The 24,336-nt window shown below is 35.9% G+C and overlaps 3 protein-coding genes across 7 annotated transcripts in view; 1 reads left to right on the top strand and 2 right to left on the bottom strand.

Annotated features, from left to right (window-relative positions):
* The window catches only part of LOC105331842 (tyrosine-protein kinase BAZ1B), a 17,227-nt gene extending 1,567 nt beyond the window's left edge, over positions 1-15,660 (top strand). The window contains exons 5-34 of one of the 5 annotated variants that reach the window (XM_034453784.2): positions 99-191; positions 503-579; positions 765-930; positions 1,173-1,505; positions 1,768-1,881; positions 2,300-2,619; positions 3,054-3,150; positions 3,399-3,570; positions 4,123-4,226; positions 4,424-4,618; positions 4,744-4,901; positions 5,005-5,123; positions 5,253-5,448; positions 5,713-5,779; positions 7,010-7,124; positions 7,390-7,510; positions 7,848-8,012; positions 8,235-8,295; positions 8,436-8,474; positions 9,425-9,532; positions 9,784-9,904; positions 10,162-10,298; positions 10,513-10,653; positions 10,920-10,994; positions 11,139-11,269; positions 11,573-11,664; positions 12,020-12,312; positions 12,532-12,609; positions 13,002-13,145; positions 14,634-15,660. In XM_034453784.2, the coding sequence (XP_034309675.2) occupies positions 99-191; positions 503-579; positions 765-930; positions 1,173-1,505; positions 1,768-1,881; positions 2,300-2,619; positions 3,054-3,150; positions 3,399-3,570; positions 4,123-4,226; positions 4,424-4,618; positions 4,744-4,901; positions 5,005-5,123; positions 5,253-5,448; positions 5,713-5,779; positions 7,010-7,124; positions 7,390-7,510; positions 7,848-8,012; positions 8,235-8,295; positions 8,436-8,474; positions 9,425-9,532; positions 9,784-9,904; positions 10,162-10,298; positions 10,513-10,653; positions 10,920-10,994; positions 11,139-11,269; positions 11,573-11,664; positions 12,020-12,312; positions 12,532-12,609; positions 13,002-13,145; positions 14,634-14,756 (4,155 nt within the window). In that variant the 3' untranslated portion in view covers positions 14,757-15,660. Of the gene's footprint in view, positions 1-98; positions 192-502; positions 589-764; positions 931-1,172; positions 1,506-1,767; positions 1,882-2,299; positions 2,620-3,053; positions 3,151-3,398; positions 3,571-4,122; positions 4,227-4,423; positions 4,619-4,743; positions 4,902-5,004; positions 5,124-5,252; positions 5,449-5,712; positions 5,780-7,009; positions 7,125-7,389; positions 7,511-7,847; positions 8,013-8,234; positions 8,296-8,435; positions 8,475-9,424; positions 9,533-9,783; positions 9,905-10,161; positions 10,299-10,512; positions 10,654-10,919; positions 10,995-11,138; positions 11,270-11,572; positions 11,665-12,019; positions 12,313-12,531; positions 12,610-13,001; positions 13,146-14,633 lie in introns of all 5 variants that reach the window. The other 4 variants (XM_011434203.4, XM_034453779.2, XM_066086352.1 and 1 more) reach the window with 4 other exon arrangements.
* Positions 15,661-16,001: 341 nt separating this feature from the next.
* On the bottom strand, positions 16,002-18,471 carry LOC105323503 (uncharacterized). The gene is made up of 3 exons (XM_034453825.2): positions 18,313-18,471; positions 17,374-17,556; positions 16,002-16,981 (listed from the first exon to the last, which is right to left on the bottom strand). The coding sequence occupies exons 1-3, from the start codon at positions 18,371-18,373 to the stop codon at positions 16,785-16,787; spliced, it is 441 nt and encodes a 146-aa protein (XP_034309716.2). The 5' UTR covers positions 18,374-18,471; the 3' UTR covers positions 16,002-16,784.
* Positions 18,472-18,514: 43 nt separating this feature from the next.
* Positions 18,515-23,208, bottom strand: LOC105331844 (uncharacterized). Its single transcript, XM_066086353.1, has 4 exons — positions 23,185-23,208; positions 22,741-22,978; positions 22,122-22,283; positions 18,515-19,273 (listed from the first exon to the last, which is right to left on the bottom strand). Exons 2-4 carry the CDS (start codon positions 22,802-22,804, stop codon positions 19,056-19,058), a joined length of 444 nt encoding a protein of 147 aa, XP_065942425.1. The 5' UTR covers positions 22,805-22,978; positions 23,185-23,208; the 3' UTR covers positions 18,515-19,055.
* Between the last annotated feature and the right edge of the window lie 1,128 nt (positions 23,209-24,336).

The following is a 24,336-nucleotide window of genomic DNA, read 5'->3' as shown; positions in this document are numbered from 1 at the left end:
TTTGTGGTAAGCAACTATGTTTATAAATGATGGTTTACAGTGGGGATAGAAAGACCAGTAATTTTGTTTGACATGTTTTACATTTTTCTGTGTTACAGGTGAACCCGACCAGTAACTGTAGTTCACCTTCCAGTGATAAAGAGAACAAAGCTGAAGAGGGAAACTCTCCCAAAAAATGGACCCCACCCAAGGTATGCCAATCAATGCTATCAACTTAGTATATAGACCAACACACATTTTAATAGCATTGAGGAAGTTGTACAGAGTTTAACAAAAATGTTAATATTAGAGTATAGATTTATGGCAAAAGTCGGGACCAATTATTTGCAAATCATGAATTAATGTTTTAGCTGTCCCCCACTATAAAATTTAATTTTGGAATTGGCTGTTATTCACACAAATGAAAATTGCTCTTATCTACTGGAATGAATATCTCCCGCAAATTTTAGTTTGAAAAAATAAGATTCGGTGTTTAGATAACATAATTTCTTTCTTTCTCTAGTTACTGCCTTACAAATACAGCTTCCGTCTGGAAGGAGAGGACAAGATCATAAATGCTGTCCCAGCCACAGATCTGCAGTATGTATGGTACTTGTGATAGTTAGTTATTTTAAAGAAAATGTTTTTGATTGTTGAGTGGAAATTTTGGTTCACAAGTTTATATGATGTCTTAATGATCTGATACTCATTTTTTTATAACCATAGACTTTCTTGTTTATTATGTTCATATAGAGTAGTATGATAGTTTTTTTTAACTACTACAGGCGGGTTGATAAACCTCCATCAAAAGAACTCATCCGATTGTTCATCCGAGCATATTCTGTAAGATCTGGTCAAAACCCAAACAGTCCCTGGGTTGTTGATGAAGACAAAGTGAAGGAATTCAGTCTACCCAACAAGATCAATGATTTCTTCCTATCACCTGTCAAGGTTGGTCTTTCTCTTTTTCTTTCTCAATCATTGGCTGTCACAATCTGGAAATAGCTTTCATAGTACTTTTAAAGTATCAGTAACTTTGTATGAGGCCTTACAGTTCAAAAGATTTCTGACTTGATAAGAAGAGTTTATTTTGAAATTCATTGTGTTTTATTAAAAACTAAGTCGTCGAGTGATGTCAACTGCATTGAGGCAGACCTGATTTCTGGATAACTGTATTTCTGAATCATCAACAGGTAACAGAAGTGGCTAAAAAAGCAGAAGAAGAGAGGGCTAAAAAGAGAAAATCCAAGTCCAAGAACGAGTCCTCATCAGCGAAGAAGCTGAAGAAAGAGAAGACGGGGGAGAAGGGCAAGGACAACAAAAAGCAGCTGACTTTGTCCCCGCTCAAGAAGAAGGTCCAGAAGACCCCCACAAAGCCTGCGGACGGTGAGGTAGAGGTGATCACATGCTCCGACTCGGAGAGTGACGAGGATAAACCACTGGCAGCTCTCAACAAATCCAGTCCTGCCAAAAAAGTCACAGAAAAAAAGGAGAAAAAGAAACAGAGAGTACCAAAGGTCAAGAAAGTAAGCTTGCAGAAAAAGAAAAAAACAAGATAACTCCCAGAACATTGTAAAAGTTATTCCAATGTAAATTGGTTATCTTTTTATTTTTAAATGAGAATAAAGACAAAGTTATATGCAGCCAATTGAAAGTGTTTGTTCATGCACTGTAGGCTATTGGATTTGTGTTAAGTGCCGTTGCATTTCTTGGTTTTTTTGTGAGGATTGGCTTTGTGATAGGCATTTTTGTATACTTTGTTTTGTCATTACACAATTTGTTTTATAGGAAAAGAAAGAGAAGTCGGCTAAAAAAGAAAAGAAAAAGAAAATTGAGAAGAAGAACTTGTCTGACAGTGAAGATGAACCCCTAGCAAAGCTCAAAAAGTCCCCCTCGAAAAAGGTTCATAATATTTTATTTGTCAAAAGAAAACTTTTATTGAAGAAAATTTATATTCCTGAAACAGCATGAATTAATGGTGAAATTTATATTTCCTATTTGTATGAAAATACTGTATACAAGTTTATTTTCGCCCTTCTTCACTTGCGAACAATTTTCTTGTATTCGCCCAGGCATAAGGTAGTTGTGTTTTTAAGAGAGATAATTGAAGACTTTGGAATTCACCTAGTCTTTAATTCTCGTGCCGACATTGTGGGAAAATGGAAAGGGGGGGGGGGAATAAAACGGGGGCAAAAATTTGCCAGGATACAGTATGGTCTTTAGATTTAATAAGGATTAAATTCCTTATATTTCTCTAAAGTTTGATATTTTAGTAAGCAATTAAAGAAATAAGATTCTTTGTTTCTTCTATGCCAAACAGAGTATGAAGCAAATGACCTTGTTTGACTTGTCCAAGAAAAAGGGAATGAAAACTCCAGATAAGAAGAAATCAGGTTCTCTAAGAACCCCCGAGAAGGGGAACAAAACGCCGGACCGACCAATCAAATCTCCAAGGGCCAGAACTCCAGCTATTGTGTCCAAAATGGTTCGTGCTTTTAAGCAGAAGGAAGAAACCAAACTCAAGACTTTGGCCATAAAAGCAGCTAAGCTCTTGACCTTGACGCAGATGAAGAAACTTCCTGTAGAGGTCAAGGACATTGTCAACAAAAGATTTGAGTTCATGCAAGAGAAAAATAAAATGTAATTATTAAAGTTCTTTTATTTCTATGATGAACAGTTAAATCATACTCTTTTAAACTCATTTACCGGTAGGCTTATAAAAAAAGAATTAAAGACATCCAAGGATTAGAGAAATACCAGTGTAGGTTAAAATGCTGTACTTAAAGAAACAGTGGTCAATACTTTCAACTCACTTCAATATTAGAAGTACTAGTATTTTAAATTTCAGATTTCAACCATAGCATTTTTAATCAAAATACATTTTATGTCATATTTTGATTAACATTTATTTATTGACTAAAAAGAGGGATAAATAAACTGTTATCACCAACTTTTATCTTTTTTATCCAGTTATAAGATTCTGTAGATTCAGTCATAGAAATAAGCATGGATATTATTTGGGCATAACAAATGTTATATGTTAAGTTCTGTAATTGAAATCCTTTGTTTGACAGTGCAAATATGTCTGAAGAAGAAAAGGCGAAGTACATCAAAGAGAAGAAGGACAAACAGAAGCAGGAACTGAAAGAAAAACAAATCAAACTTAGACAGGTACTGTAACACACACAGACATAATGACAGGATGATATACTAATTCATGGAGCTGCTCATTGCATGCTTTAATAAGATTTAGATACTCTGATAAATTATATCTGTATTGTTTTTTCATGTGTGTTGATACCTACTCACAAGAACATGCATTTAATCTATCTCTTGCAATGTCTTCTTTGTGAAGATTTTTTTTAGATGTCTGTATGAATGGCAGTTTAAATTAAACATGTTGATTTTTCTGAAAACAGAAATTTGAGGACCAAGAGTTGTCTGACCTGAAGTCTTTGCCAGTACCAAAACTGGTACCTACTCCAGAGGGGCTTCCAAACGAATTGTTTGGGGACATTGCCATGGTAACGGAATTTGTCAGCTGTTACTCTGGACTGCTCATGCCAAAGGACGACTATCCAATCTACACAGGTTTGATCTGAGTTTATATTCTCTCCTATATATATAGCCCTGTACATGTAAACAATTGACATTTATATTATTCTACATACAAGATAAACAAAAATTATTTTGGATTCTAAACTGTGAAGAATTAGATATATTAAACTCTGTTGGTAAATTTTTACAAAAGGCATTGCCATAATTTGTATTTCCTATTCAAATATTGGTTTTTATTTTTTCAGTCATATGATAAACTATTTCAAATTTGTATGTGCATTTGTATTTTGACATATTTATGTATGGTGTTTAACATAAATATATAGAAGACACTGTATTGAATGTATGGAAACATACATAATTATACATATATGTATATATATATACTATTTAATTGTTCATGTCTGTCCTAGCTCTTTCAATCATCCAGCTCTTTCCCTCTTGTATATGTTTATTGAATGTTTTATGTACATTGGATGTTGTATGTACAGTCTTCAAGTTGCCCCTTGAGGGCCCTTAATTGGTTAATAAAGAAATTGAAATTGAATTGTAGTTTAATTTACATGTCGTGCATTTCTTTGTTAGATGGGCTGATGAAGGCGCTGTGCAGCGGTAAGGAGGGGTTCCTGTACATCAGTCGGGTGCTGGTCGTCCTTCTACAGACTCTCCTCCAGGACCAAATTTCAGAGGTTTGTCTCTCTGTCACGGGTCAAATCAGGACAAATTACTCCTGTCTGTCCTGTAGTTTTGATAGTACATGTGCCATCTATTCTTTCAAATTTTTCTCCAAAAATGGCTAGATCGAACTTTTCACAGCATTTACCTACATGTATCATAATAATGTACAATATGCAAACTTGACTGGACTGATGATTGTTAATCCTAGGATTACGAGGAGATGCGGGTGTCTTTGTGTGACATTGCGGTCAATCCGTACACGGCCTCGGAGTTAGTCCGCCTCTGTCTGAGGAGACAGGATGTGGAGGACCAGAGTACGAGTAACCTTAGCGCGGAGACTGACCTGGACGAGGAAGTGGTGAGTGTAGCCATGGTAACAAGTCCAGCCCTGCCATCTATAGGAGTATGTTACCAATAACAAGATATCAATTAGATCAAATATGAATACAGTTTGTGTATTACATGTCGTGGATATATCAATGATGGTCATTTATTGTGCATACATTTTCTGTGAATATTTATTAACAGCCTGATGAGATTATACAGCAGTTGGAAACACAAGAGTTCTTTTCTCTTGACCCAAAAGAAAAAGTTCAGATTCTGAAGGGACTTTGTTTGAGGATTATGGGAACATACTCTGTCCAGGATTACATGGAGGAAAAGCAGCAGGAGGCCACTCAACTCTGGTAGGTATCGATAAAGGAAAAGATTCAAGGTTCTTAAAATGTGTATACTCAATTCTGAGTTTGAGTTTATGAAGGTGTGATAATAATTTATTTTTTTTTCAAGGAAAACAAAGTTAAAGGAAATGAAGTCCAAGAACGACGAACTTAAGAAAGTAAAAGAGAAAAGGAAGGAACTGATGAATGGGGAAGGGGAGGAGAAAGGAAAGGCAGAGGACGCTCAGAGTAAGTACATAGGGGGTTGTCAAATAAAGCCGTATTCTCTAAATACTAAATAGGGGAAAACTTGTTGGTTAGAACTAATGGTCTTCTTGTACATCAGTAACAGTATAATGTGTTAATGTAATCTTACAGAGGATATTTTGATCACACATTTCTATGGAAAGCAGTCAGCTGACAGTGACTGTTCTAAGCCGGGAACCCCCACCCCCATGGCTACCGATTCAGCAGAGGAAGGGGAGGACCTGGCGTCCGTCGTCAAACGTCGCAGGATCACCACGGCCCAGGCGATGGCGGAGAGGAAGAAGAAGGAAGAAGAGGAGCGGATCATGTAATGTGGAGTCTTTAGTATTTATACATGGCTCAATTTTAGTGGATATTGCAGGCACCCCTCACCCAAACAAATTTAAAGGCTCAACAAATTATAAAATTTGATTGATCTATTTAAATACTATGTCCCTACCTACCTGTTACAAACTGAACCACAAAAATTGCCCCCACAAAGGGTAGATTCCACAGCAATACAGGCCAAAAACAATTTTTTATAGCTTCAATGCAGGAAAATGATTTTATTTTTGGGAATTTTATTTTGAAGGAGACAACAAGAAGCTGAGATCTATAAGAAAGAAGCAGAAAAGGAAAGATTTGAGAGAAAATTTTCAGTAAGTGTAAGACATAATACAATTTACATGTAGTTAGTCGGAAATGATTTGTATTTTTTCTTCCTCTCATTTGCATTAAATTTTGTGCATGTGTCCTTGATCTCTTTTTTTGAGCCTTGTGACTGTTCAATTTTCATTTCCCAGCATTAAAAGCTGAGAATATAATGGGAAATGTAAATTATGCACATGTAATATTTTTTTCTCTTGTTAATTTCATTTAGTGTATTTTTATGCCCCCCTTCGAAGAAGGGAGGGCATATTGCTTTGCTGCTGTCTGTCGGTCGGTCGGTCCACCAACAGTTTCCGTCCATTTTCTTCGCAGAGGATGAACATATTGAAATGAAATTTGGTGTATAGGTTTATCATGATAATATCAAGGTCAAGTTTGATATTGGGTACCATCGAGCAATTTTCAACAGAGTTATGGCCCTTGGACTTAGAAAAATTCTAGTTTTTTGCAGTTTCCGCTCATTTTCTTCGCAGAGGATGAACATATTGAAATGAAATTTGGTATACAGGTTTATCATGATAATATCTAGGTCAAGTTCGATATTAGGTACCATCGAGCAATTTTCGACAGAGTTGTAGCCCATGGACTTAGAAAAATTCCAGTTTTTTGCAGTTTTTGCTCATTTTCTGACGAGGGGATAAACATATGGAAATGAAATTTGGTATACAGGTTTATCATGATAATGTCTAGGTCAAGTTCGATATTAGGTACCATCGAGCAATTTTCGACAGAGTTGTAGCCCATGGACTTAGAAAAATTCCAGTTATATGCAGTTTTTGCTCATTTTCTGACGAGAGGATAAACATATGGAAATGAAATTTGGTATACAGGTTTATCATGATAATATCTAGGTCAAGTTTGATATTGGGTACGATCGAGCAATTTTCGACAGAGTTATGCCTCTTGGACATAAAAAAATTCCAGTTATTTGCAGTTTCTGCTCATTTTCTTCGCAGAGGGTGCACATATGGATATGAAATTTGATATACGGATTTATCTAAATAATATCTAGGTCAAGATTGATTTTGGGTATGATAGAGCAATTTTTGACAGAGTTATAGCCCTTGAACTTAGAAAAATACCAGTTATTTGCAGTTTATGTTCATCGGAGGGGGGCATAAATGTTTCACAAACATCTCTTGTTTTAAATAAATGTACATATACATAAATGAGTACTTATGTATGATTTAGTAACCTCATGTATTAATTTGTGTTTACAGGAAGGGATTGCTCTAGCTAAGGCTGTGTTGCGACAGACCCCGATCGGCAGTGACAGAAACCACAGCAGGTACTGGGTATTCTCCCAGACAACCCCAGGACTCTACATTGAGAAAGGTCAGCTTTGTCAAATATTGGTAGTAATGAATAAAGGTAACAGCTCTTCATTGAGAAAGGTTGGCTTTGTCAAATATTGGTAGTATTGAATAAGGGAGGAGGGGTAGGCATTTGCTATAAACTGCATATCAGTAAGTTTTGTTTACCTTTTCCTAGAATGCAGATCATGAGATGTGAAATATTGCTTATTACATATTTTCTTTCGTTTTTAATCACAAACTTGTAAATGAGTTCAAATTGATTTCCAACCGTTGTGTCTCTTTAGGATGGGTGACTGACTATATGGAGTACAATGTTACCAAGTCGCAGGACTCTAATGATTCCGACGAAGACATGGATGTAATGGAGGACGAAACCTCAGAGACGCGCACCGCTCGAGAAAAAACGTAATGTTTATTACAATCATCTTGTTTAATCTCGCAAGCACATTGGGCTATCTTGTTTGTATTACTTATGGAACTTCATTACATGGGAGTAATGAACTTCAATTTGAATGATGAAAGTTCTCAATACTTTGAATTATTTATGGAGAGAACCATAATGTGGATATTTTCTCTTTGATATTTGTAAATAAAATTATTCCAAGGTTTTATGATGATACCGGTATTTGAATAATATTTTGCAAGTTATTCTGTAAGAGAGAAGAGTCTTTCCAGATACATATAATTGATGTTCATACTCCCACATCGAATTTTACACCTTTACGTTTTGTGATATTTTTAGGGCTCCTAAAACTGGACAGAACCTGTGGTTTACTTACGACTCAGTCAAGGAACTTGATGATCTTATAAATAGCCTGCATCCCCAGGGAATCCGGGAAAATCACCTCAAAGCCGAGCTAAAGAAAAGATATGATATCGTCCACAAAGCTGTGATACGTGCCAACAGGTGAGACATTGAATTGGACCACACCTTTCTTTGTCGTTTGTAAACTTATGCAAACTGTGACGTTTAAGACAAGACAACCACCACCACCACCCCACCCCCCACCACCACCACCCCCCCCCCCCCCCCCCCCCCCAGCAACACCCCCCCAGTGATAAAGCATGCAGGAACCTACTGGTTTCTTTAAAATCTTAAGAATTGTCACTGTTACACATTGTTTTGTAGAACTAACTTGGAACTCAGGGATTGTGATGGAGAGAAAGGCTTGTTGGATGCCTATAAAAAGGTAAGTGTCATAACACATTTCTCTTTGATGGTTAACTCTGTATATACAAGTATTCTTGCAGACAGATTTTTTTTTTTAAATGATGTATGTGTATTGTCGTCTTCAATTGTTGCCATAGTCTAACCTTGTGTCTTTGTTAGACTTCTGAAATTGATGAAATTGAGCCTCACTTTAAAAAGGTACGACTTCATGAGCTTCATCATCATTTCATTCTTGTTTATTGCACAGAATCCAACAATCTGGCCAACTTCTGGCTTATTTCTGTCATTGCAGTAAAAAAAAAAAAAACAAGCTTGATTTATTGTACTTTCACTTTATCAATGTTTTTCAATTCCTTTTGGCACATAAAACATTGATTGCTAGTATATGTGAATCACTCTAATGATGCATACTGATCTGTGAGTCTCATAACTCATCAAAATAAAACTCTAATATTATTTTTCAAGATGTTGAAATGTGAAAATTAACCAGAGTAATACACCTATACATTCATATGTACATACATACCGTATATTAATTTAAGGTTCTCATTTAATTGTCCTTGCATGTACAATTTATGTATAGTACCTGAATAATGGCAAAAATGTATTTGATTTTTATTGCCAAAACTTAATATTTTCATGTATGCCTTTACAATATTTTGTGTAGAAATTGAAATTTTTTTCTCTTTCTTTTTTTCTACCATTGAAATTCAGAAAGTCAACATAAAAGTCAGAAGAGTTTTTAAAACTTCGTCACATTCAAATGCAATTTAAAAAGGAAACTTTTTAAATCAGATTCTCGTGTATTGCTTGAAGTAAATATTTTAAATAAGCTTTATTTATTAGTAATCATATTTGTGCCTTTTTTGCAGCTTATTTTCTGCCATTTCTCAAGCTCTTGCTTGGATATGGTTAAAGCAAATTTAAAACTTGACTAAGAATGTTCTTATATATTATTATGATATTGCTGAACTTTGAATGTGTTATTTATGTATGGTAACAAGTATGAAAGACAATTACAATACAATGACAAGATTATTGTGTTGTAAGGAATGGCAATAAATGTATCTGATCACATGATGGACTCTGTAGCTCTCATATGTTTTAAACTAGCAGTAGATGTGTTAATTTGGTTGGTGTTTTTGTAGGAACTGCTGGACACAGAGCTGAAGCTTAGGAATGGGGGACTTGGAGGGGTGGAGGACTTCCCTGTGTGGGAGAAGAAGCTGGAGACATCCACTGACCTACAGAGCTTGGTAAGTCATGGGGCAACTCCATGAAATACAGACTGATGTGGATTTAATCAGGATTTCTATAAGAAGGACTAATATCTTGATGGAGTTCTTCCTTCAGTGTGTATCTGTCTTTATTGACTGTTTATGCCTCCTGCTAACAATGATTTTTATGTGGGTCCGGAGTCTATTAAAATGACCATGTTCACTTGCCTATCCACGATGTGCAAGGATATTTATGATCATTTTTACACACTTTACTGGTTGTTGTTCAGGTTGAGTGTTTATTGGAAGTTCAGGAGAACGTACTGGAGAAGTTCCGTCAGGGCATTATGGCTGTCAGCAAGAAGAAGATCTTGGTGAAGTCAGAGGATGACAGTGATGCTGAGGAGAAAGGTAGGATGTTACACTGCCAGACAGGGCACCTGTTACAGAGTTTAAGAGGGGTTATTTGCAGAAAGCTACAATTAAGAAGGAATAAAAATTAATACGAGAAAATAATCGGCCCTTTCTCTGCCTTCAGTGACAAGTATGTATGTGAATTCATGAATAGCAAGGTTTAGATAGAGATATATATCATTGGAGTATATTATTGTGTTTTATGATATCAAAGTGAAGCAACACATTTATATTATTGTATTTGATTTGAGTAGAGGAGGAGATCAGTGTCTGTCAGGGGATATCTAAGTGGAGGGAGGCGGTGGAGAATGCCAGCACCCTGTCCAGGCTTCACGTCCTGCTCGGGATCATGGACGCCAGCATCAAGTGGGAGAAGTCGGCAGAGAACGCTGTAAGTCTCCTAATGCTTCCTCTCTGTCTCTGTTTATAATACAGGATGAGAATGTAAGAAATCTCAAGGCTTTGAATGAAGTTCTTAAAGTCTGAAAGCATTGATAAAACGATGAGCTATATTTGTTGAAAAAAACTGCTAATGTACAGGGCACTAATTTGAACATTGTACTTTTCTGTTCAATTTGTACAGAACAAAATTTTCTTTCCTTCAGAAATGCAAGATTTGTCGGAAGAAGGGGGATGACTCTGCCCTGCTTCTATGTGATGAATGTAATCAGGCATTTCACATGCACTGTTTACGGCCGGCAATGTTCCAGATACCTAAAGGGGACTGGCTCTGCCCAGCTTGTGATGTAAGTTGTTTGATGCTGATTTCACAGACAAATTTGTGTTAGGGAAGATGTACCTGAATCTGTTGATTTTAATTAAAACTACCAGTATATTGATTTTACATTGAAGTTCATCAAATTGTGTTAATATATTATTGGTTTTATATGGTATTGATTCAGGCACTAGAGAGTCTTTAAGTGTCGGTTAACAAAATTTTCAATTTAATTTTTAATGTTTCCAGAAATGTTTGTGTACATTTTATTTTCAAGATTTTTTTTATTGCTTTCAGCCAAATCATACAAGAAGAAGAGCCCGAGATATACCAAAGAATTACAATGTATCAGACTCAAACGATGAAGCCAGTGTGAGTTTACAAAATTTGGAAGAAATGAGAACATGAAATAATTATGAGGGAAATCTGTTGTAACAATAAGAAATGTCTTTGATCATAATTCCTGGTGTGTATTGGGGACAAGGTTGTAATATTGTAGTGGTTGGCTTGTTGTAGGATGAGAGTGAAGTAGAACACGAGGAGAAGTGTGTACAGTGTGGGCACGACGAGAACCTGATTCTATGTGCTAAGTGTCCTGCCGCCTACCACCTGGAGTGCCACGAACCACCGCTACGGCGACCTCCCAGGTAATGTCGGGTCAGAGGCAGTCCAATCAGACTAGTCTGTTGACGTTTGAATGTAATTAAAACATAAAATTGGTTGATACGATGAAAGGGAAGTCTGGCTTCAGTTTTATGTATATTTTGGAAATTCAGATCTGACATATTAAAAACAAGATTCTGACAGGTTTTCATTAGTGCCACTATATATATGATACTTAATAGATCATTGTTCCATACAAGGGCAGTACAACACATATATGTACAGTTACATGTATTTCATTGTATATCATGTACAACTATTTAAATTATGTCTGTTTCTGTTTGCAGAGGTCTCTGGGAATGTAATGAATGTAAGACAGGGGTCAAAAGGTCGACGAGATCAAAAACTGTTAGAAAAGAGGCCAGAAAGAGCAAGAGGGGTGAGTGAACCATCTGGTAATAATCAGAGAAGTATAGATGCAAATGGAATAGAATTTTACGTTATTTTTCATCAATTTTACATTAAATTCTGCATGCTTCAGTGTGTTGGTGAATTGAAACCTGTAGAGATATATTGATTATTAATACTCTATTATCTGTTTTAAAATCATTTATCAAAGACAGAAAAGTGGACGATTGTGCAAGTTTCCATGATCAAGTTTAAGGACTTCTATCAATGTTGATTTAAGCCATATATGACAATTATATCTCTGAGGTTTCCCAGATTAATTGAATTAGGAGGAATAAAGAATGAACGTTGTTTTTGTTGTACATGTTTCACTGGACTCGTTACAGCCGCGCCCCGACGTCAGCATTACGAGGAGTCAGACGGGAGTACGACCGAGATGGACGAAGACACTGACGGAGAGGCGACAGAGGAAGGGTCTGCCTCGGAGGAGGAAGTGTCCTCTCCTCCTAGGAAGTCTCAGCGACGATCTTGTGACACCACAGCTAGACAGGGCCGACCGGCTGGAACCAGTCGCACGAGGGACCGAGGGAGGAGACGAGGGACAGAGGAGAGTGAGGGGGAGGAGGAAGTGTCCACATCCAGGGGCGGGGCCTCACGAAGGGCACCATCCGACCTGTCTGTACGTATGTCTAATCAGTGTATTGTCATCATAGCTGTGTCTTGTAACTTACAATGTTATAGGACACAGGCATGTCTGAAGTTTTAAAATTTCATTAACATTATGTTTGTGCATTGAAGTCAAAGAAGATAATTAATTCAACACAAATGTTTTAACATTAAGTTAATTAATCATGGAATTTTTTTTCTTTTTCTTATGCTGATTAATTTTATTATGTAGATATGTGAACAGATCGTAGCAAACACAATGAAACACAAAGCTTGCTGGCCATTCTTAAATCCTGTCAATAAAAAGGAGGTATGCGAGATTTGTTCTCAATTCCAAATAGATTGTTTTGCACAAAGCAAAAACTTAAAATTTACATTTAGGAGCATATTGTTTTCTGTTTTGATAAGCTTGTAATACATATGGTCATAAATATATGAGTAATTTTTTGTGGGTTTTTGTACGTCACTTTAAGCTTTGAATGCTATACATAAATCTTTGATATATAAATGTTACATAGACATGTGCCGAAGTAATGTCTTTGTTATAACCTATGTGTGTCAGGTTCCAAATTAATACCAGTTTCCTGGTTTTATAGGATTGGCTCTCTATCATAGGTTCTGCAGTGCTACCAGATCATTCAATCTTTAACATTATGTTACAATGTTGGTATAGTTTTATGTATGATTGGCCCTCTATCGTAGGTCCCAGACTACTACCAGATCATAAAGCACCCGATGGACTTCCAGATCATCAAGGACCGGCTCCAGTGCCTGGTGTACGGGTCTCCCATGGAGGTCGTGGAGGACGTGAAGCTGGTCTTCAACAATGCCGAGACCTACAACAAGGTGAGTTAGACATACAACAGGGTGAGTCTACCTGTATACAATACCTGTCAGGTGTTATCTGTCTCGGACACACAACAAGGTGAGTTAGACATACAACAGGGTGAGTCTACCTGTATACAATACCTGTCAGGTGTTATCTGTCTCGGACACACAACAAGGTGAGTTAGACATACAACAGGGTGAGTCTACCTGTATACAATACCTGTCAGGTGTGAATCTGTCTCAGACCTACAGCAAGGTGAGTTAGACATACAACAGGGTGAGTCTACCTGTATACAATACCTGTCAGGTGTGAATCTGTCTCAGACCTACAACAAGGTGAGTTAGACATACAACAGGGCGAGTCTACCTGTATACAATACCTGTCAGGTGTTAATCTGTCTCAGACACACAACAAGGTGAGTTAGACATACAACAGGGTGAGTCTACCTGTATACAATACCTGTCAGGTGTTATCTGTCTCAGACACACAACAAGGTGAGTTAGACATACAACAGGGTGAGTCTACCTGTATACAATACCTGTCAGGTGTGCATCTGTCTCAGACACACAACAAGGTGAGTTAGACATACAACAGGGCGAGTCTACCTGTATACAATACCTGTCAGGTGTGCATCTGTCTCAGACACACAACAAGGTGAGTTAGACATACAACAGGGCGAGTCTACCTGTATACAATACCTGTCAGGTGTGAATCTGTTTCAGACACATAACAAGTCATATCTGAACAACAGGTGTAAAACAGGATAATGGTCCTATATTGGTTGAGATTAAGTTGTTTACCTCCATCTCACACCCTCCCTTTGTTCGCTGTTAACATGGTTAAGAATTTATTTGAGACTATTTTTATCCCCCCTTCAAAGAAGGGAGGGCATATTGCTTTGCCGCTGTCGGTCGGGCAGTCTTTGAACAATTTCCGTCCATTTTTTTTTGCAGAGGATGAAGATATTGAAATGAAATTTGGTACACAGGTTTATCATGATAATATCTAGGTCAAATTCGATATTGGGTTTGATCGAGCAATTTTCGACATTTATGCCCCTTGGACGTAGAAAATTTATCATGATAATATCTAGGCCAAGTTTGATATTGGGTACGAACAAGCAATTTAAGACAGAGTTATGCCCCTTGGATGTAGAAAAATTCCAAGTATTTGCAGTTTCCATTCATTTTCTTCTCAGAGGATTGAAATGAAATTTGGTATACAGAATCATGATAATATCTAGGTCAAGTTTGATATTGGGTATGATTGAACAATTTTATACAAAGTTATGCCCTATAGACTTTGAAAATTTTTAATTATTTGCAGTTTCCATTCATTTTCTTAACAGATGTTTCAAAAGGAGGGGGACATAAGTGTTTTACAAACATCTCTTGTTTTACATATATCATGTATACATAAAGTTGTTCGTATAATGTTTTCTTAAAGATTGTATAGTTTAGTAATTTACATGTAATACATGTATTCTACTTATGAATTTTTTACAGGAGGGAAGTGAGATATTGGATTGTATGAGGGACGTGGAGACCTACTTTTCTGGACAAATGAAGAAACATCTCCCCTCATTTCCGTATTACCGACGGACTCTGACAAACGGACATGTTGGTTGAAAACACGAATGAAAGAGAACATGTAGAATCATGTGGAGGATGAAGGCTTGGGTGTAACAGTAAACAAACAAGTGCTCTCAATGTGTATGTGTTTCTTCCGTGACATTCTGAGGAATAAACTCCATGCTGTACGTTTGATGTACTTTCTCAGCGATTAACACTTGGAGGAACTTCCGCAGTGAAACAGTCAGAAGAGTATTTTCATTTTCATGTAAATTTGATTTTTGGTCACAATTTGTCATTTCATCATAAGCCTCATGTTTTTAGAGTATATTTTACATCAGTATGAGAAACTACAAATGGTATTCATTTTTTACATGTGATCAAGTATAAGAAAAAAACTTGGAAGATTTGGTTGACTTTAAACGTCTTTTACTGTACATATCCTTTTATAGACTTTCATTGTAACATCTGTGTAGATGAAATCATAAACTTGATGTCAACTCAACCCAAGCCAGATTTTTACCTGTCGTGAGAAATATTTTTACCTGTTGTATATCAAGGTGATAAAAAGTTAGAAATCATGTAGTCAAGTAATTGTAGAGGACCGAGACCTCGTAGAGATCAAATATTTATTTACCCTCTACTAGAGAAACTAATCATGACAATGACTAGAGATAATATCAAATCAATTGCATCATGATACATCAACAAAACTTCTTGTTTTAGTAGGATTTCCATGCTGTTATTGTTTGATGTCTCGGTGTGAAAGTTAACTGTAGCAAGATTATTTATAGACCAGCAGTAACTGTCTCCATCTGTTTGATATAATGTCTGCATTCAGAAAAAAAAATCTTTGTATCACTCAGAGGCAAAACAAAATTGATCATAATACTTCTAGGTGTAGTAGATGTTATTTTACAGTCAGTGTCTGTTAATCTATAATAAAATCCTGTCAAACTCAGTAGTTTCCTTATTGCTCAGGGACTCTTGGTCACCGAGGATATCGGTAGAAGCCAGTGCATTGGTTGGAGAAAGGTTGTATTATTGATTTGATTGTCCACAATGGGCTTTTGAACAAAGAGTTGCAGCCCTTGAAAATCGGACAGTTAAACCAGCCTGAACTATCCTGTGATTGTTGAAATATGTAATAAAAAAGGAACACGGTATATATAATGTGTACAGTATCTTTAAAGAGTTTAAGAACCACATATTTTGTTTTGTTTTAGATACGGTTTTCTCCATTCAAAAAATCGCTAAGTTCCACTGCCCACCAATTCTTTTGACTGACAAAGAAACCCTTGGTCCATTTACTGTTTTATTTATATTGTTATATAAAAATAATAATTGCATATATAACATAAAAGGTAATATAGTATGATCAATGACATATAAAAAGTCTGCATTATGACAAAGGATAAACTCTTCATCATACATTATACATTTCAATGTTCAATATGGTTCAGATATGAAATTCTTGTGTATGGTCTCTGGAATGTAATTTTATGCTGACTTTGTGTCTATACACAACTCCCTGCTAGAAGATGACATGGCATATTTACAAAATGAGTGTATATTGCTATTTCAATGATAGCTGACAAATGAGATGATTTATACAGCATGTAATAACCCACACGATGATATAGACACACAGACATGAAAAATTAAAGTAAAATGCTACAAATACATGTATATAAGATTCAAGTTGACAAAATGGCACTGATCTGACAGTTAAAACTCATCCAACTGTTGTCAGATATCACATATATGTTAAGTGAATACATTTGGAATGGTTTTAGAGAAAGTATACTTTTCAAAAGAGATGGGGGAAAAACACTATTTAAACAATACCAACATGATTCAAAGTAATAAAAATTTGCATAACATCAACTTTTACAATTTGATTTCCCAGGCACCCAAACTAAGGTTAATTTTCCATCCATATGTAACACATTTAACACAATAAATAGCATTCCATTGTACACAGCATATGTTGTACCGGTACTAGTATCTAATTACAGTTCCGATGATTACGTCTCCTATAAATGATAAAACACATGAGGCACACTTCCACAAATGAAAAGTCCACTACCGCCACATGACCCATAACGCCGTAAGACACGTGACTAGCACAGTGAGGATGCTGGGAAGGATTGAGCGGCCGCTGTTACAGTTGTCCGTGCTACACAGACACTGGATGTAAAAACTTCCGTCACCCTCCACCGCCGTACAGCCATCGCTAGCCCCGGGCTTGATCAGACAAAACCGCGACACCACCACAATCTCTGAAAAAAGACAAAACCGCTGTCAGTTGACTTACTAACACATAAACAAAACTCCAGGCATACATTTTCTCTTGACATCCTCAGATGTCTAACAATGTATCACAAAAAACTCAAGTTTATTTTGGTCAATATTTAAATAAGGTCTTTAAATCCAGTGTGGAAGTTGTTTATATGAATTACAATTGCAATTGTTCCTTAAAAATTCAAGTCTTTTAATTCTATATGTATAATCTTTTTAATGTGTCTCTTCCAAATTGCACACATGCAAGAAAAGTAATTCTTATGAATTAAATAAGTTAATACAGCTGTTAAAAGAATTTAACTTGTACCAAAGGTGGTTATATAACTTTTAAAATCACTTCATACAACAATAGGAAACGATGATCCCTTACCCCTCGCTCTTCCAGTGATGAACCCCGAGTCTAGGAGGTGCATGACGGTCTTGTACTTGACACAGTGCGTGGCCTTGGGGTCACATTCTGCATCCCCGACGATGTCCTTCCTTTCGTCAGTGAAGGGATCTAAGCAAACAGTGTCATCCTTAGATTGACACTCGTAACAGTTCAGACACAATCCTGGAAACAATGGACACAAATAAACATTTATGAAAGAAATGGATCAATTAGTTATAGTCACTCAAAAAATTAGCAAATATATATAGGTGGTGTATATATGGATGAATGATCATACTGTGTCATCCTTAGATTGACACTCATAACAGTTCAGACACAATCCTGAAAATAATGGACACAAACTATGAAAGAGATTTTGATCAAACAGATATGATATACAGTCACTAAGAGCATAAGCAAATATTTATAGGAAGTTAACCTTACATATATAGACGTATCAATTAATATTCAACAACCCTCCACCTCTACCCCCTCCCCCCTTCGGGGATGACGATTTAACAGAGGGTATTAAATGGGGTATAGTTTGGGGGTTTTTATTTTCTTATTTTTACATTTGTTTTAAATAAAATTTATACAATTACACTAATTTGATATACACACATATGTGAAAATGAATTTCAAAAGTTACTTCCGGTTTATTTCCTACTTTTAGGTTACCTTTCAGTTTGAACACATCTATTTGTTTTTCAAGATAACTGAGACAGCTTGTACTTAATACATTAACAAATCCCCAATAAAAACCAGTTACAATTGCTTAAAATTGGTTAAACGTGTTGAATTGTACGTTCAAAACAAATACATATAACACAGGTAATTATACACAGGTAAACATCCAGGTATATTATTGACTCATCACAATACGATTTATCTTACTTGTGTTGTAAAAAGTCATACATGTAAAGAGGAGATTTTACTTACCAATAGATACAATAGTTGAAAAACTTATCAAACCTAGCCACATTGTCCGTAAATGTGGCATTTTGGTGCGTATTAAAAACAATTTTCAAGATAGTTCATTTGTTGTCGCACCTGTACGCAGCGCCACCTTTAATTAGTAAAGTAAATGCGAAAATACGGAGTGTGGAACAATGATTTCCGGATATGATAAATAACGATTGGATTTTTGGTAGATAACCTTTATTACATTTTTTAGGTTATTTTCAACAGGATAAAAAATACATGAATAAAAATCAATGTTGAGTTATGATGATTAATGATAAATGTTTACAATGTAACTATACATGTATGTTCCACAGTAATTCACCCATTCTTGCTTTCTTCACTCAGTCAATATCTACATGTAATATAAGCACCTTTAGCACGTAATAACTAAAAGTCTAGTAATCGCCAGCACATTAACGAAAATCACCAGAAAACCCCTCCCCCTTCGACACAGATTCAATATGAACGTCTCCTCGACACAGCTTCAATATGAAGAGGTTTCGATGTTGTATTCAGCACTTCGTAAAAATTCAAAGAATTGTAAAACAAATATATCCATGGCCACCATTACTTATACAACAAATCCTCGACACTTTTACATTCTCACATTATTTCCATTAACACACGATCACTGATCTCACAATAACATCCACTGGTATACATAAAGTATATAGCTGCCGAAGTTTTACAATTTGCACGATAAGACAGACAATTCTTGATCAGCTTCCGCGGATCCAGCTCAACAAGGCGGCCACGAAAGCCACCTGCACCACCGTCATTGCGAGTGTTCGGTTGGAATTCCTGCTGGCGGCGTTACACCAGTGGCTGTAGCAGTAACACTGCTTGATGTATCCCTGGTCCGCCGACTTCACGTAACAGCCTTCTGGACGTCTGAAGTTCATGTACTGTATACAGTACTTAGATGTCACAGTCACGTCTGAAAGAAGGGAACAAAATCATGTACTCACAACCCAGAGTCCGCAGTCCCACTGACTGGCGGGCGTAAATTATGAAGGCTCTACTGACTCTTTCATCAACAGCTATATAATGAATTTCATTATTTTTTTATTTTATAAAACTGCCCAAAAAAAATCCCAGAGTAATAGATTTTATCAATAGAAAGACTATTAGTAGAAAAGCATTATTTTATTCCCAAGATCGTAATATGCATAAGTCTACATTAGGCGATGAACCAGAGAAAATGTTCCAATTGATTGATTAATTATATAATACGGAAGAACAGATAAATAAACCTTTAACTATGTACCGTCAACATCTAGAATTCAAAATTCGCCCCACCCCAGTTTGTCTCGCGTTTATTTACACGAAAATTTAGAATGACTTGTGGATCACTCTATTTAGTCTATATCCGCTTCAGTTTTAAACTTACGCCAATACCCCGAAGATACTGAAGATTGATTCATTAACATTCGGTACCGGTATTTTTCCGTCGCTAGAACATTACATAATATCAATACTTCAAAATGCTTTCAATTTGTTCTTTAAAAAAAAAAGATACATAAAAGCCAATATCCTGTATGCAGGATGGAATGAAAACATTTAATGACACCAAGGCACACGTGTACTTGTTTTTATAAACATATTGGACGAGTTTCGGTAGAAAGCTAGTTGATTAACAACTTTCTTTTTAAACAGAACAGCGCGTGAACAGAGAAACATCGCCAGTTTGGGCTGCAATGAATTTCATATTTCAGATGATGTAGATATCATATAGTGAACTCGTATTGAACGTTTTGTAAGTATTGATTTTACAAGATTACCACTGGATGTCTTCAAAAAAGAGGTACTTGTGCATATCGTACCAACTAACAGATAACTTGATTCAGCACGGTGATTCAACTCCCAACATCAGATACTATAGAAAGCGATTATTGCTTTGCGAAAAATACTTTCGTTAATCATAAAATAACTTATGTCCAACACACACACACACACACACACATCTCCACTATCAGCATTTTGGATTTTTCCGTAAAAAAATTGATTTACAACTTTAATTCACGTCGATATTCACGTTGCACAGTATACACAACATGAATATCAAACTAAACTGTAACAAAGAGCGATTCCCAACTGACAATAAGAAAAGTATGTCGTGAATAGGGGTACCTTAGTCCGAGACATCTTCCTAAGTCAATGGTTTCTGATCCGCTCCGCTTCTCACCTACAGAGGAGCAGATCAGAAACTCTTGACCCGGGAAGATGGGTCCGAGCGATAGCCGTCAACTTTTCGACAAAGAGAAGGAAGCCTCGAATACATTTTTCAAACTTTTTCCCGATGCAGCGCATTTTTATCATTTATAGTATAACATTCGGACAATATCTAACACGTGAACAGTGGACATGAAACTTTTTTCCATATATGATTGAAAGGAACACCAAATTTATGACTTATGCTTAAAATTATGGAATGAATGAACGGTATCGCATTATGACAGGTGTGTGCAAGATACGGACAGCTTAAGTCGATGTCTGAAGTTGTATATCTGTTATTCTGCCACTATAGAGTCTCAAGTAAACGGTGCTTATGAAGATGACTCATTTTGTAAAGAAATCACCATGTGACACCTTTTACATTATACTTTTTTTATCTTCACACGAAATGAGTGAGGCCTTGAAATTGTCCAGGTATACACGGCAGGTAGTTTTGTATTAATCAATATCCTCACATTCCTGAGATAAAGATATCGTAATCTATTTGTACAATCTTGCATGTTGAGAAATAATCAACAATTTCTATAAATAAGTCAAAACTTATGATGACCCCAACTTTATCTGCATGTTTGCTACTAATCATGCTATGAAATTTATTTTTATCAAGTTGCCTGGCATATATTCTACTGAACTTTGCATTGTACGTGGGAGAGAAGCAAAAACAGGAAATCAATTTTTATTTTTATTTTTTGTTAACTTAGAATAAATTGAAATAACCAAGTCGAAGAGATGAAATAAAATATGCATGTAGACATCAGTTTCTAATTAAGTTTAGTGGGTCCCCAAAAAGCGAACACAATAAGCTAGAATGACGCACGTACATGTAATTCATGTATGTGAAAATAAACACGTATAGATAGGACATTTATTTCAAGACGTCGATGAAAAATTGAATTCCAAATACCTCTAATCTCAACAACATTCGTTTAAAACTTTAAATTTCATTTCCTATATCAGGGAAGTGGAGTTTTGTTTTGTTTTAAAACGCATCGACTGCATAGATCCGTTACTGAGGAAGTAGAAGACCATGCATAACCTGTGCAAATCATATAATCATTAGCTCAAATATTTGTTGACATAAATTATGGTTCGTCGGAGGACGCAATACAAACACGGAGCACTTGTAACAGGCCAAAAACAGCCACACGCACCCAATAAAAATGTCAGCCAAGTTTGATTCAGGGCTCGTCCAACTTTCCGTTTTACAATACGTTTTACTGATAACAACTTTATTATATAAGGGTCAAGCATGGATTTTAGATTATTGCAAATCCCTGACCCCTATTTATTAGAGATAAAGGACTCAAATGCGAGAATAAAAAAAAAAAATCCAAATTGACTGCCCCAAACCTGCGGACATTGATTAATTGTGTAGAAAACAGGGGGAAAAACAACGTTCGCAAAATAACTGAAAATTTTCCGGGAATTTTATTCATCGACATTTTTTCCAAACCGAATCCATTTTTTAACTATCAGATCTCAGATAGTGTAAAGCGGGGGGGGGGGGGGGGTACCAAGATAAGTTGACCCGTCCGGTAGATGGTACCTACACTTGTACTGGAGCCACTGGTCGTGCATGTAGACCCGGGTGTGGGTCTTCAGACAGCCCGAACAGTTGTACATCTTCCTCTCCGCGTTAGCGCAGAATTCCCTTGCTCCCTGGTTAAACACATTGCACTGAAAACAGTTTACGGTTCCTCCAATTGTACTCTCTGAAACAAACACAAATTTCTAGAATATAAAATAATACATATCAAGTCTAATTTTATTTCTTTAAAAAAGAGTCTGCATGACGGTGTTTTAAATAAAACAAATAAAGTTGTATCAAATATACAGCATGGACGAGGCAAACGAACAAATCAGTTTAAACTATTCAACTTTTGTTTCCTAGAGAAACTTGATTATTTTGTGGAAGGCGCCTCAGAAAAAGACTCTCCATTTGAAAACTTTAATTGTTCTTATGGTTTCAGAAATACATGTATAATCATTCAGAATTTTTCTTCTAATAAACATGTCTTGTGTGAAAATGAAAAAAAAAACCACGATAATAACGCTTTAAACAAACAGCAATAAATCAAAAAACCTAAAGGATATTAATTCTCCATGTTAATTCTTATTTCTCAAAATTAATATAAAGATTCACATATAGATATAAAGAGATGCATTTACCTGCTACAGAAAACAAGGCACATCCTACAAACAATCCAATCCACGGGAAATATGTCCAATTCATCTCTAATTATATTTTTTTCCTGTCCTGAAACAAGTCACTTCTACTCCATAAGGTCTGAATCGACGGCATGCGCATGCTGCACTGCGCAGGGTGCCGTCACGTGTGTTATGACGTTATGTAAAGGCCATTACAAGTGAATTCCGATTACGCGATTTTAAAATAAAACCGACAACCCTATGGAATATGATGAATTCTCTTGCATTAATAATTTTACAAATAAATGCAAAAAAATCAACACATTGAATGTAAAGAAGCAACCGTGATATAACTAAAAGAACTTGTGGTTAATTAACTATTAATGATAATTAAGGTAAAATCTTGAAAGACAAACGCGTTATAAAAAATTTTCTTCAAAGTTGTTGAATAATCCGCCCACTCACCAAACCCTCCAAAAAAAGAGATAATTCAAAAATCAAATTTTGCAAAAGTGCGTAAAATATAATGATTTAACAATATTGTCCATAATTCGAGGCACTATTAGTTTGGTGTCCAGAAATACCCACGTTGAGGTGTTTATTATATACCCAGTCCTTCTGTACTGAGTGCGTAATGCTGTGACTAATCAAGGGAAAGTCGGTTATCTCTGTTTGTTTCGGCACTGTCATAGATAAAAACATACCAAAACACGTAAATCGATACTTTATATGCAACTTTTACAGTCTTATTAAAAAAAAAAACAACACCAAATGAGGAGAAATTGTACAATGGTAGCATTTTCTGTATCATGTAATTTCTCCAATTCCAAAAGACATTAAGTTTCCTTTCTATAAATGAAGTTGTTTACTCCAGAGCGTGCTTATCTTATTGCGTCACGTTATTAACCAAAAAATACCGAGGTTGTCACGAAAAACACAGCTCCACATTCAAGCTGTTGTAGTGATAATTCAATAACTAGGGTCACGTGACCAACGCAGAGGTCAATCAAGGCTGATTGGTTCTGATTAAAGTCTGTACAACTTCACATTTATAATTTCACGGTGTATATTCACCTGTGCAGGTGTAAACCATTATCAACACAACTCAATTTCTCAAAATTCTTCCGAATAACTATTTTTTTTACTTGAATTAATCATTTTCATATGGATAAACATTAATTGTCAAATTCAATTCATCGCAATGTAGCACACAATTTTTTTAAGTATCCAAGTATATTATTGCATGTACATGTATGTGATCTGAATCATAAATGTACACAAAGTGTTTCTAGACTTTCAATCCCATTCATATTGGCCCTTTGTCTATATAATCCGTATAGATTTTGTGTATACTTATTGTACATAATAGTTTTCATAAAGAAGTCTCATAACTCTTTCAACCTTATAGATGTAGTATACTCAATAAACACAGTTGTAAACATGAAAGGATATTACCAATTTAAATGACTTTTAATGTACGCGGGTGTACGCGCGTCCAACCCTTAATTTAAAATACCTAGATACACACGGTTTTCATTAAAACAATTATAAAACATTGCAAAACTCTTATATATTTTCTTTTCACTGAGGTGGCTTTCTGACAAATTCTATAATTTT

This window comes from Magallana gigas, chromosome 5 (assembly GCF_963853765.1).
Source record: "Magallana gigas chromosome 5, xbMagGiga1.1, whole genome shotgun sequence".
In the NCBI taxonomy this organism is placed as follows: domain Eukaryota; kingdom Metazoa; phylum Mollusca; class Bivalvia; order Ostreida; family Ostreidae; genus Magallana; species Magallana gigas.
The sequence above is the reverse complement of the archived record's forward strand: the minus strand, read 5'-3'. Positions and strand labels throughout refer to the sequence as shown.